The 12481-nt window shown below is 46.4% G+C and overlaps 1 protein-coding gene across 20 annotated transcripts in view; it reads right to left on the bottom strand.

The window, feature by feature from the left end:
• The window catches only part of SPIDR (scaffold protein involved in DNA repair), a 283040-nt gene that overhangs the window by 34632 nt on the left and 235927 nt on the right, over window positions 1–12481 (bottom strand). For 18 of the 20 annotated variants that reach the window (XM_069599972.1, XM_069599973.1, XM_069599977.1 and 15 more), the window contains one exon: window positions 5335–5475. The exons of the other annotated variants lie outside the window; for them this stretch is intronic. In XM_069599972.1, the coding sequence (XP_069456073.1) occupies window positions 5335–5475 (141 nt within the window). The remainder of the gene's footprint in view (window positions 1–5334; window positions 5476–12481) is intronic. 20 annotated transcript variants of the gene reach the window in all.

A 12481-nucleotide genomic window follows, 5' to 3' on the forward strand; every position in this document is an offset into this window, starting at 1 on the left:
CAAGGGCCTCCAGGAAACTGATGGCCCAGGGCCCAGAGTCACAGCAGAGCCTGACCTGGGCTAGTCACCCTCACCTGTTCCAGGTCCTCCTCCATAAGCTGGGATCCCATCCCTGACAAAACGCTTTCCCAACACCCTCAAGCGCGTGCCCCTGGACACAGTGGGGAGGACCCAGGGTCCCAGCCCAGGGTACACAGAGGATATGTTTCCCATCTGCACTTGGTCTTTGGACAACTTAGTCTCCACTCTTCCCTCTAAAACTGTGCACCAGTGATTACTGCTAAGAAAGCACAAGTTCAAATCTTGTTGAGGAAAATCTAAGATGAATCCAAGCAAACAACTAATGTCCATTCCACAAACGCTTATTATGAGCCTCTCAGGTGCCAGGAACTGAACCGTGCACAGGAAGTACAATGGTGAGTGAGAAACAGAGCCTGGCGATGGGGAGGCCAGCGTGGACACTGGCCACGAGGTATGCTAATCCACAATGGTCTACACCATGCAGAGGGGAGTGGCTGGGTTGAGAACCAGTCTGTATCTCAGTAAGCCACTGGGACTCTGGGCTGGGCAGCCTGTACCCGGCACAGGCCAGCTAGGGGAGCCATTCCAGGGCTCCTCAGACAGGTGTTGATAATTGCATAGTATCACTAAGATGTCACTCAAATTTACATCAGAACACACCCCTCTGGTGGGACACAGGTCAGGAGAAACCCACACAGCCCTGAGCGCTGGGCCAAGGGAGCTGCTGCAGGAGGCAGAGGGCCTCAGCGAGCCCGGATATGAGGCAGGAGGGACTGGTACCTGGGACAAAGGGTGACTGCTCTGGACAGGAAGTGCTGAGGGCTGGGGGTGGAATGGGGGCTTCTGACCTCCTAGCCATGGGTTAGTTTGTGAGCAAGCTAACTAAACTTGGTTTCAAAGTTGAAGACTATTGGTACTTAATCTGTTACCTTTAAAACAAAAGCTGGCATGTAAATACCAACTATTAATTGGACCATTCTCTGAAATACATCCCGCTCAGACACGGCTGAGCGACTTCACTCTCACTTTTCACTTTCATGCATTGGAGAAGGAAATGGCAACCCACTCCAGTGTTCTTGCCTGGAGAATCCCAGGGATGGGGGAGCCTGGTGGGCTGCCATCCATGGGGTCACACAGAGTCGCACATGACTGAAGTGACTTAGCAGCAGCAGCAGCAGCAGCAGCAGCAGCATGCCCAACCCCTCACACTATCCTCAAAGCTTACCAGTCTCCGCCCCAGGCGGGGGAGTGGATGTCTTGACCAGGGGGGTGTGTCCTCCCGCCCTCCCCTGAGTCCTCAGCCCCAGACTCCTGCGGTTCTCTCCAGGGTCCCCAAATCTGAACCTGCCCTCTGAGCCCTACAAAATGGCTGCTGTGTCTGGCACTCACTGGTGGGTGTGTTTCAGGACCTCCTCCTGGCTCTCCTGCTGGTCTGTGAGCTCGGGCAGGAAAGGGCTAATCTACACTCCTGGCATCAGTCTTGGCTCCCTGGAGAATTTCCCGACTTCCAGCCCGGAGCTACCGGAAGTTACAAATCCACGGTGCCAGGTCCCTCCTTCTGCCCTCAGTGGCTGCAGAGATTCCCAGGTCTGCACCCCTGCCCCAGTCTCTCCCTCTCTTTCAAATATATTAAAAATACAAGAGCAGAATCAACTCTACTCCATTTTCAATTTTGTTACCTCTTCGTTTCTTCTCTCAAAAATTCCTAGGGGCCCTAATTTTTCCTGGGTCACTGCAGAATTCCTAGTTAACAGGATTTGAGGCTTCATCTGGACTGACTTTTTATTTCAGTACTTTCTGGTTTAGGATAAATCCCCCAAATCTAGCAGAGCAGTAACTAACCAGATGCATAGCACAAACAGGCACAAATATTTAAAGAATAAATGAATTATACTTTCTCTTAACCCTACTTTTACATCTTCACAGATAACATCTTACCAATTTGAGGAGAAAATTTCTATTTGCAAAATCAAGATGCCTCAACATTCTTTTCACTCACTGCTTTCAGGAAATCTTCTGAGATCAGACATTTAAGACCTCATCACTTAAAGCAACAACTGCCCCAGTCCTTGGGCAGGTCTAGTCTTCAGTTCAAAGGGGGACAATTCAAGGTCAAAGACCGTGGAAGTTGCTCCTTCATCATGGTCAGCACTCAGGCAGACTCGTCTGTATACAGTGAAAGTGAAGTCGCTCAGTCGTGTCCGACTCGTTGCGACCCTGTGGACTGTAGCCCTCCAGGCTCCTCCGTCCATGGGATTCTCCAGGCAAGAATACTGGAGTGGGTTGCCATTTCCTTCTCCAGGGGATCTTCCCGACCCAGGGATCCAACCCAGGTCTCCCTCGTCGCAGGCAGACGCTTTAACCCCTGAGCCACCAGGGAAGTGAGGGCTCACTTCACAAGTCTTCAATAGTCTTCAGTACATTACTCTCAAAGTGCCACTGGAAAAAATCTAAACAAAGTAGTACCTTATGAACTAATACTGCACTTTAGAGGGTCAGTAGCTTTGGTTTTAACAAGTTGGGACATAAGTACTAGCAGGATTTTGAATTGAAAGAGGTTCCCCTCCCCTGCAAAAATGTTGCTACTGTGTTTTCTATACTTCTAGGGTTAATATATTTCAGAAAAGTTCTATTTTCCCTCAGTATTGCTATATCACATAAAAATAAGATCACATACTAATCAGCAAGAAAAAGATAAAGCTCATACCCAGAATTATGACACCAAAGTAAAGTGAGTTTTCAGCCTATCTGACCTCTAAACCGTTGCAGAGGCCACCTGGGAGAACAAAGGTCAGGGGACACGCCTGTCCCTGGACAAACAGCCGGAGTCCTGGGGAGGAAGAGAGCAGAGCAGGGGTGGGCTTAGCAGTGCTATTTAAAATGGTCTTTTCCATTATATCCAGGCTATTTTCCTGACTCTTCTCACTTTAACTGGTCAGCACAGATACAAAACACCAAAAATAAATGTGTCAGAGAAACACAAAAGACAGCTGTTTTTGTTCAACCATTCCAAGGGGGGCAGGTGAACAGGGTGGGGTCCCCGGAACAGGGGCCCAGCCCCAAGGCCATCAGTCCACCCAAAGCTGCCACTATTGACGGTGGACCAGAAGAAACCCAGGAGCTAAAATTTAAAAGACTCCATGACTTAGCCCAGACATAAAACTACCTTCCAACTGGCAAAGAAGTAGCTTTCTATATTAGATATTGGAGTTATATAATTATAAGTAATCATTTTAGCTTGAATTCTGGGAAGTAAGTCTATTTTGTCAAGGTTTATGAGAAATATATTTTGTTAAGGTTTATGAGTTGCTATGAAACACAATAATTTTGGGGAAAAAAGAGGCAGTTTTTGTTTACTGGGCCATGGATGGATGACTGACAGTGGGTGATGTCACTAATAGGCAATTATAACATTCAGCATTCCAAAACTATTAAATAATTTGTTTTGAAGAAATATAGCTTCCAAAAGAACAAAAAGACAATCTATTTGGATGGTTACATGTCAAAGTAAAGTGAAATACATAAGATAAATAAATTAATTCCAACCTAAAAAGAAGTATCAACTATTTTAATGGCAACCCACCCCATTATTCTTGCCTGGAAAATCCCATGGACAGATGAGCCTGCAGGGCTAGAGTCCATGGGGTGGCAAAGAGTAGGACATGAGTTAGCAACTAAAAGACACTTAGTCAAATTTTAGTTCAACTTAAAAATGGAGTGGATTCCAAAAGTTTGTCTGTAAACAAATTATTTAGACTATTCAGTGCATTTCCTACAGAAAAAATATGTCCTATGGCAACGTTGTAGACAGCAGTATACCTCCAGTACAGCTCACAAGAACCTGATTAAATGTCAGGTACACAGACGGTTCTGTGGCTTCATGGTAAAGAGCACGTGCTTTATGGAGCCAGAGCCCCTGGGCCCCAGGCTCTGTCAGTCCCCAGAAGCATGGCACTGGAGGTGAGTCCTGCCTTCACCAGCAGGGAGTGTGTCCCCAGGAGCAGCCCCTTGGCCTGCAACACTCGAGATCTGCCAGCTGGAGGGGCTCCACTGAGATGCACGTGACGCAGAGCCCCCTGTACCTGGCGTGTGGTGGTGACGGGGGGAACTGTGCTGAGTGCACCTCTGGGAGGTCTACATGGGGCCAGTGGAGTTACTGCCACCAGGCTAATGTCGGGGCAACACCTCACTTACCACAACTACACACAGTCTTTCCAGATGCTTGTGATTCTGAAACCAAGGGCTAAATGAGGTTCAACTTCGTAAGGACAAGGTTCACGCAGCCCAGTTGGGCTTTCCAAATATCTGGGCAGTGCTGTGCCTAACCTATAAGGCAATTACATTACAATACAGCCACCTTTCCACAAACAGGCAGAAGTACCTGCTACAAGACAAACGTGCGTGAATCAACGCAGGGCTCACAGGGGGTCTGTCCTTCAGGAAAGCAGGGTCCTGGGTGGAGCCACTGCTCACCTGCCCGGTGCCATGTGAAAGACAGATGAGGCACAGAGCCAGGATGGGAGAGCGGACTGTGGATGGAGGTCGGGCGGAGGAATGCTCGGCAATGCTCAAAGTTTAGGAAGACCACAGCAGACGGCTGCAATGCAGACCGCTGCAAAGCAGACCACTGGCTTCCAACCGGCTCTAAGTCGGACCGCAAGTGCACATGATGGGCTTGCCCTCCCTCAGACAGTGTGACAAGCTCAGACGTTACTCCAGCAAAACACCGACATCAAGACCTACGATGACATGCTGTTTGAGGAAAGAGGCTCCAATGAGAAACCCCCAAATTCACTGTTTACCATTCTCTACATGACTGAATAGTACCATTAAAAATGTTCTTCTTTCCCCTAACTCAAGACTAAGATGATTACTGGAATGGAACAACGAACAGCTGGGCCAGATCCATGTACCATTCCTATCCAAAACAACATCAAGGGGTGAGGTGCCATGCAACTCGACAAAAAATATGCTTTCTTGCCATGGAAAGCAAAAAACACGGCAAAATAAGAGTTTTGAAATGCCTTTTCACAAAGTTGTACTTTCATTCATATAAACTGACTCATGCAAAGCTACCTTATTAGTATAGATAATACATAGAAAAAACTTTAGAATTAAAAGACACATATATAGCATTTTTAATCCTAATCTTAATAAAATTGTGAATCACTAAACTTGCAGCATTATTTCTGTTGTCACTTATAATGTTTCTCTCAGAAATACTTTATGGGCTTAACCCAACTCCGGCCCTTGTTTTAGAGGCAAACTTTCGGGCCTAGTTTGTCTTTAAAAATAAGCGTACAGATGTCTCACCTTGCTCTGGTGACCTTCTGCAGAACCTTCATGCCTGACAGCCTGCAGCACTTCCCCTCCAGCTGCCTGTCCTTCAGTATGTCGCCCTCCAAGTGCACCTCACTGAAGAGTCCAAGGGCATCTTGCACAAGAAGGCAGACTCTACAAAAAAGCATCCACATTTGCTCTTTAGGAAACAGGTTTTGATTCGGTACAGAGACCAGACTTTCCTTCTTCTGCAACAGAAATCCACTGTAGGCATCTTCCTAAATAGGCGAACCAGGATAAATGAACAATACTGAACTAAAACATGCACTTCTTAGCTGTGTACCAGCAAGTGTGTGGGCCACCAGCCACAGAAAACAGTAGGAGACAGAATTCTCTTCAGGAAGATAACTACTCCCTAAACCCAATGTGCTTTACAACAGCACACTGAGACCACCTTTCAAATCAAGTATTTTATCATTGCCAGACGCAGAGTAGCCCCTTTTCCCTTGTTTACCCTGTCTGCCGTAACAGAACATTTATGTTTTGTATGGACGCTCAGCACTGAGGCACGGTCTCTCACGATCCTGTCCTGTTTGGAGCAACCCGCTGCGTGAAGGCAGGGATGAAGACAGCACACGCTTCCGTGTTACACCTATCCTGTGGTTTTGTCCCCTGACCATTCCGCAAGGCAGAGCCTCTAGGAGGGAAGCCCTTCAGTTTGCCCTGACTTGCTCCTCTGCTCCTAGTCTAACTCAGGCTGAGGCAGGGCCGAGTGACCAGGCTCCATCTGCCAGCTGTGAGAGGGCAGGGCAGGGGGTCCTACACCCACTCCTACGCCATCGGTCGCCTGACAGACCCCTGGGGCATTTCACACTGCTCTGCATTACCGTTAACACATATGAAGTCAAGATGTATGCAAAAACCTCCACGGATCTGCTTTTTAATTTATTTATTTAATTAGAGGCTAATGACTTTACAATATTGTAGTGGTTTTTGAAATACATTGACATGAATCAGCCATGGGTGTATATGTGTTCCCCATCCTGAACTCCCCTCCCACCTCCCTCCCCATCCCATCCCTCAGGGTCATCCCAGTGCACCAGCCCTGAGCGTCCTGACTCATGCATCGAACCTGGACTGGCGATCTATTTCACATTTATGATGATATACATGTTTCAATGCTTCTCTGAAATCATTCCACCCTTGCCTTCTCCCACAGAATCCAAAAGGATCTGCTTTTTAAGACTAGAATTTTTTGTCTTAATTGGAGGATAATTGCTTCACAATGTCGTGTTTGTTTCTGCCATACAACAATGGGAATCAGCCATAAGTGTTTATATATCCCTTCCCTCTGGAACCTCCCTCCCCGTCCCACCCCATTCCACCCCACTAGGTCACCACAGAGCAATGGGTTGATCTCCTCAGGGCACAGAGCAACTTCCCACTAGCTATCTATTCTGCATATGGTAATGTTTATATTTCAGAGCTACCTGAAACTAGAGAGAATTGCTGACTGCTTGTGCTGAGAAGGGGGAGGTGGGAAACGGGATCCTACCCTTGCCTTAAACCTGCTCTGACGTTTGCCCATGTCAGAGATGACCCAGGAAGGGTGCTCCTGTTTATTCTTCTGCCTGGAGTCCGTCCTGCCTTGAGGGGGAGGGAGGCACTCAGGCCCCCCTACTATTCTCCTCACTGTGTTCACACGCAGCACACACCCCCGCCCTCCTTGCTCTGCTCTCACAGGCGGCTTTGTGCCCCTGGCCCACGGGGACGGGAGCCGGGGGGTGGGGGTGATGGTGGTCAGCACACTCCCAGTGGGGGCGGGCTGAGGAGCACCCAGGAGCCCCAGGCACTGCAGTGTTCCCTGCCCTTGACCAGCAAGCTCCAAAAACCACTGCAGGTCTGCACACAAAGGCCCTTGGTCAACTTGTTTTTCCTGAATCAAGAGGTGTTTCCCATAAATTACATCACATTCAGGGAACACAAATGCCTTCGCAGGGAGGCAGTACCCTGGGGGTGACTGCAGTAGCTTGAATATTCTCACTGTAAGGAGATGGTAGGGGGTGAGCTCTGGGGCTGTGAGCAGGAAGGGCGCTCTGGCTGGCACCAGGAGTCCGTCCTGCCTTGGGGGAAGGGAGGGGTGCTCAGGCCAGTTTTTAGAACATGGTTCTCTGTACAGCCCGTGCTCCACCTGTCAGGTCTGTGACTAGACTGCGCATGGCTGTGCTTGCTGTTTTAGACTGTGTTTTTCTTGGTGGCCAATGGATGGAAAGTACAATCAGCTCCTGTAATTCATCAATCCTAATGTCCGTCTAGTCAAGGCTATGGTTTTTCCTGTGGTCATGTATGGAAGTGAGAGTTGGACTGTGAAGAAGGCTGAGCACTGAAGAATTGATGCTTTTGAACTGTGGTGTTGGAGAAGACTCTTGAGAATCCCTTGGAGGGCAAGGAGATCCAACCAGTCCATTCTGAAGGAGATCAGCCCTGGGATTTCTTTGGAAGGAATGATGCTAAAGCTGAAACTCCAGTACTTTGGCCACCTCATGTGAAGAGTTGAGTCATTGGAAAAGACCCTGATGCTGGGAGGAATTGGGGGCAGGAAGAGAAGGGGGCGACAGAGGCTGAGATGGCTGGATGGCATCATGGACTCGATGGACGTGAGTCTGAGTGAACTCTGGGAGTTGGTGATGGACAGAGAGGCCTGGCGTGCTGTGATTCCTGGGATTGCAAAGAGTTGGACACGACTGAGCGACTGAACTGAACTGAATGGAGTTTACTATTCACGACACTTCTAGTGTAAGGTTCATGTTACCATCTGGTCTGTGCATAAGGAAAGCGCCCGCCTCCCAGCCCCATGCTCTTTTTGCATCATTTCTTCTGACTGCCCTCGAACGTCTTCAGTGCCACAGTGAGCAGAGGCAGTGGCATGGCATCCTCACTGTGCTCTTGGTTTTAAAGAAAGTATGTAGCCTCAGTTGTGTTTTTTTTTTTTTTTGGTGGTAGATTTTTCATCAGGTTAAAGATTCCTAGTTTACTGAGAAATTTTAAAAATCATGAATGGGTCTTAGAGCTTATATAATGCATTTTTTGTAGTCAATGAAAAGACTATGTTTTCATCTCCTTTGCTAATGTGGTAAATGACAATGACAGTTTACCAAGTATGAAACCAATTTTTTACTCCCAAGAAAGAGCAACGATTCTGCTATGTATTCAGACTTGTTATCTATACCCATGAGTGATATGGACCTTTAATTTTCTCTCTCAGATTTGGTATCAGGATTCTTTATATCCACTTCATATAATGAGCTGACAGGAATTCCTTTTTCATGTGAAAACTTTGTATATGACTAGAGTCATGTGTTTTCTGACACATGACTTTGAAAGGATTTAGTAATAAAATGACTTCGCTATCGTGCTTTCTTTACCTGGGAAGACTTTAACTCTTAATTTCTTGAATAATAGTTGAACTTTTGGGGATTTTCTGGTAAGTTATATTTTTCTAGGCGTTTATCCATTTTGTTTACATTTTCAAGTTTATTGGCATAAAGACAGAACAATGCCCTCTCACTGCACCTCTAACTGATAGGGCTGATCCTCATATCTTCCCTTTTCAGTTGTGCTTATTTATATCGTGTCTCCTCTCTTTACGAGTTTTTTCATTGAATTATTATTATATCATTTCAAAGAACCAACTCTTGGCTTTGTTTACTCAGTTCACGTCATTAATTTCTACCCTTATGCTTATAATCTCCTTCCTTCTATTTTCTTTGTATTTATCCTACTATTTTTAAATTGCTTTTTATGTTAGAGGCTTGGCTCATTTAATTTTGAATCTCCTCTCATTCTAAAATGAGCTCAGACTATAACATTTCTTCTAAGTATTAAATTAACGATATCACGTAAAATTTGATATTTAGTATTTTTACGATTATTCATCAGTTCTAGGTATTTTTAATTATTATTTTTAATTAATATTTTTCCATTATTATTTCTTTGATCTAGGAATTATTTGGAAGTATTTAAAATTTTTTTCTATAGGGATTGAAAATGCACATATTTTTGCCATTAACTCTAATTTAATTGCACTACAGTGAAAGAATATGCTGGTTGTCTTACATTTGTAGAGATCTGCTGTATGGCCTAGCACACAATCAATTTTTAAGACAATATCAACCAAGAAGAATGCACATGTGCTAGTTGTTAAAGATGGTTCTGTATGAGATCTGTGAGTCAAGTCATTTAAGTGTATTTTTCAAGTCTTGTGTTCCTGCACTAACTGTTTTTGTCTGCCTCACTGACTGGTTATTCGATTAGCTATCTATTGCTACACAGCAAGTCATTCTACAAGTTGGAAGCTTAAAATAACAAATGTTAATTTTCTCGAGTGGGCATGGGTTAGAAGCGCATCATTCTGACAGTGGGTGGTGGGTGCCAGGCCCTGTTCCACGGGCACTGTTTTAGCCTTACATGGCCTCTGAGGGAGTGACTATTCTCACCCTCACTCAGCATACAGAGAACTGAAGATCAGAAGGTTTTGGGGTCTTGCCCAAGACCACATAATGTTACATAAGAGAACTCTTAACAATAAGATAAAATGAACATATAAACATATTTAACATAAACCTCTTTTTAAATGTACAAAAGTGGGAAATTACCAGGCTAAGAAATTAGCCAGAAGTGGAGCTAAACTCCTTATTTCAAGACAGGTAGACCAGATGAACACACAGTGGGAGTGAGGAACAAAGCAGAGAACGGCAGCCCGTAGCAGCGTGTGGGCTCAAAAACCATGCTGACGGGTGGCCCTGCAGCTACTGTGGCAGCCACGCAGGCTTCAAATGCAGCTAATGTGGGTGAGGAGCTGAATTTTAAGTTTTACCTAACTGTAATTAATTTAAATGTAAACAGCCACATATGGCAGCACAGTCTAAAGGCATAACAATTAGAGGATCCGAAAAACTATAAATATTATACTTGAAAGTGAAAGTGAAGTCACTCAGTCATGTCCGACTCTTTGCGACCCTGTGGACTGTAGCCTCCATCCGTGGGATTCTCTAGGCAAGAGTACTGGAGTGGGTTGCCATTTCCTTCTCAGAATACTGGAGTGGGTAGTCTTTCCCTTCTCCAGGGGATCTTTCCAGCCCAGGGATTGAACCAGGGTCTCCTGCATTGCAGGAGGATTCTTTACCAACTGAGCTATCAGGGAAGCCCCTAATATTATACTTAATAATCAGCTAATCAACCTTTATGTACAGATGTGAGAGCTGGATCATAAAAAAAGCTGAGCACCGAAGAATTGATGCTTTCAAATTGTGGTGCTGGAGAAGACTCTTGAGAGTCCCTTAGACAGCCAGAAGATCAAACCAGTCAATCCTAAAGGAAATCAACACTGAATATTCATTGGAAGGACTGATGCTGAAGTTCTAATACTTTCTGTACCTCATGCAAAGAGCTGACTCATTGGAAAAGACCCTGATGCTTGGAAAGATTGAGGGTAGGAGGAGGAAGAGCAACAGAGGATGAGACTGTTGGATGGCAACACTGACTTAATGCACATGAGTTTGAGCAAACTCCAGAAGACAGTGAAGGACAAGGGAGCCTGGCATGCTGCAGTTCACAGGGTCGCAAAGAATCAGACATTACTTAGCAATCAAATTATGTTTTACCAAACATTAATATTCAAATATATTAATAGGTATTCCTTGAAAATCATCACCAAAATGCTGCTAGCGATAATTTTTCTAAAATTTACTTTGTCAGGTCTTCAGAGGAAAAAATACACCAAAATCATATATAATTATTAGTGTGATCAATTTTCCTTGCAATATAGTATTTTATACCCAAGAACACCAGGAAACCCTTGTCCCCTCACCTGATGCACTACTCTGTTCAGGAGTGGTTATTTGGCAGGTGGAAACCAGAAGAATGCCCTATCTTAAAGATACTAGTGTTAAAATTCCACACATGTGACATTTTCTTTAATATGCTGTGGCTATAAGACATTGATACTGGCTATAAGATTTGTCCATGGGTCAAGAAGCTGACTGTCCAGTGTGGGGATAGAGGCGGTGTGGAGGCCTGCAGGGCAGTGAGCTTTGCATCCACATCTCGCCGTGAGTGCTCTGACTGCTCCTGAGCACACCCCTCCTGCCTCTCACATCTGACAGCGATTCCGGGGCGGCCCTCGGCTCTTTCCCTGATGCTCTCTGTTACCTGCTCGTGGCTCTGTCATCTGCCTGAAGCACGCTGTGAACTGCTCTTCCAGATCCCGTTCCCTTCACTCTTGGGCACCACCTCCCTCTGGGCAGTACCCTCCACCTGCACAGATGCCTCTGCCCCAGCATGTGTGCTGGTGGGCGCTGGTCTTCTGGGCGAGCCCCTCACCCGAGGTACTCTTGGCCCCCCACACTTGGGGTGGAGCCTCTCAACAGAGGCCTGGGGATGAGGGATGTGGTGGACAGCCCTCCTAGAGGGAGACCGAGTGCTGGACTGGGCCCTGTCTGCGCCCCTGGAGCAGAGCCTAGAGCAGCAGCAGCTGGCAGGAAGTGGGTCAGGGCGCAAGAGCCACAGACTCGCTGTTCTTACTGAGACATAGTAGGTTTCCATGATTCCACAGATGGAATGTCCTCCATCTGCTGTGTGCCCTTAGGACAATTTCCAAAAGCTCAAATGATTGCTGTTCAGTTTCTGCAGCTACAATGCTTATGTGTGACGGGAGAGTCCACCGTGCACTCACTGCTACTCCAGAAGCTGGTTCTTATCTGACTCTGCAACTCACATCCTCGCCAAACAAAGACCCTCTGGACAGCCACCATGTGCTGGGCTCTTCAGCCGTTATTTGAGTTATGAGAGTATTTGGAAACTCTCTGAGTTCGCAGACTTAAGTATGACTTGTTCTTTTTTCCTTAAAAGACATCTTGACTTGCGTGAACACAAGAAATGAGCCAAGTGCAAAATTACTGGGTCAGACGCAGGAGTGCTTGACGCAGAGAGGCCTCGAGGGACGCAGAGAGGCCTCGAGGGACGCAGAGAGGCCTCGAGGACCGTAGAGTCAGTAACACTGGCACGAACACGCTCATCCCCATGCCCCGAACAGTGCCCCGGCCTCAAGAGGTTTCTTGTATGCTAAGTACAGCGGGACTGCTGCAGGCCCAGGCCTGGGCAGGGTCCTCGGCTCCTCCCC

Source organism: Ovis canadensis, chromosome 9, assembly GCF_042477335.2.
Source record: "Ovis canadensis isolate MfBH-ARS-UI-01 breed Bighorn chromosome 9, ARS-UI_OviCan_v2, whole genome shotgun sequence".
Classification (NCBI taxonomy): Eukaryota; Metazoa; Chordata; class Mammalia; order Artiodactyla; family Bovidae; genus Ovis; species Ovis canadensis.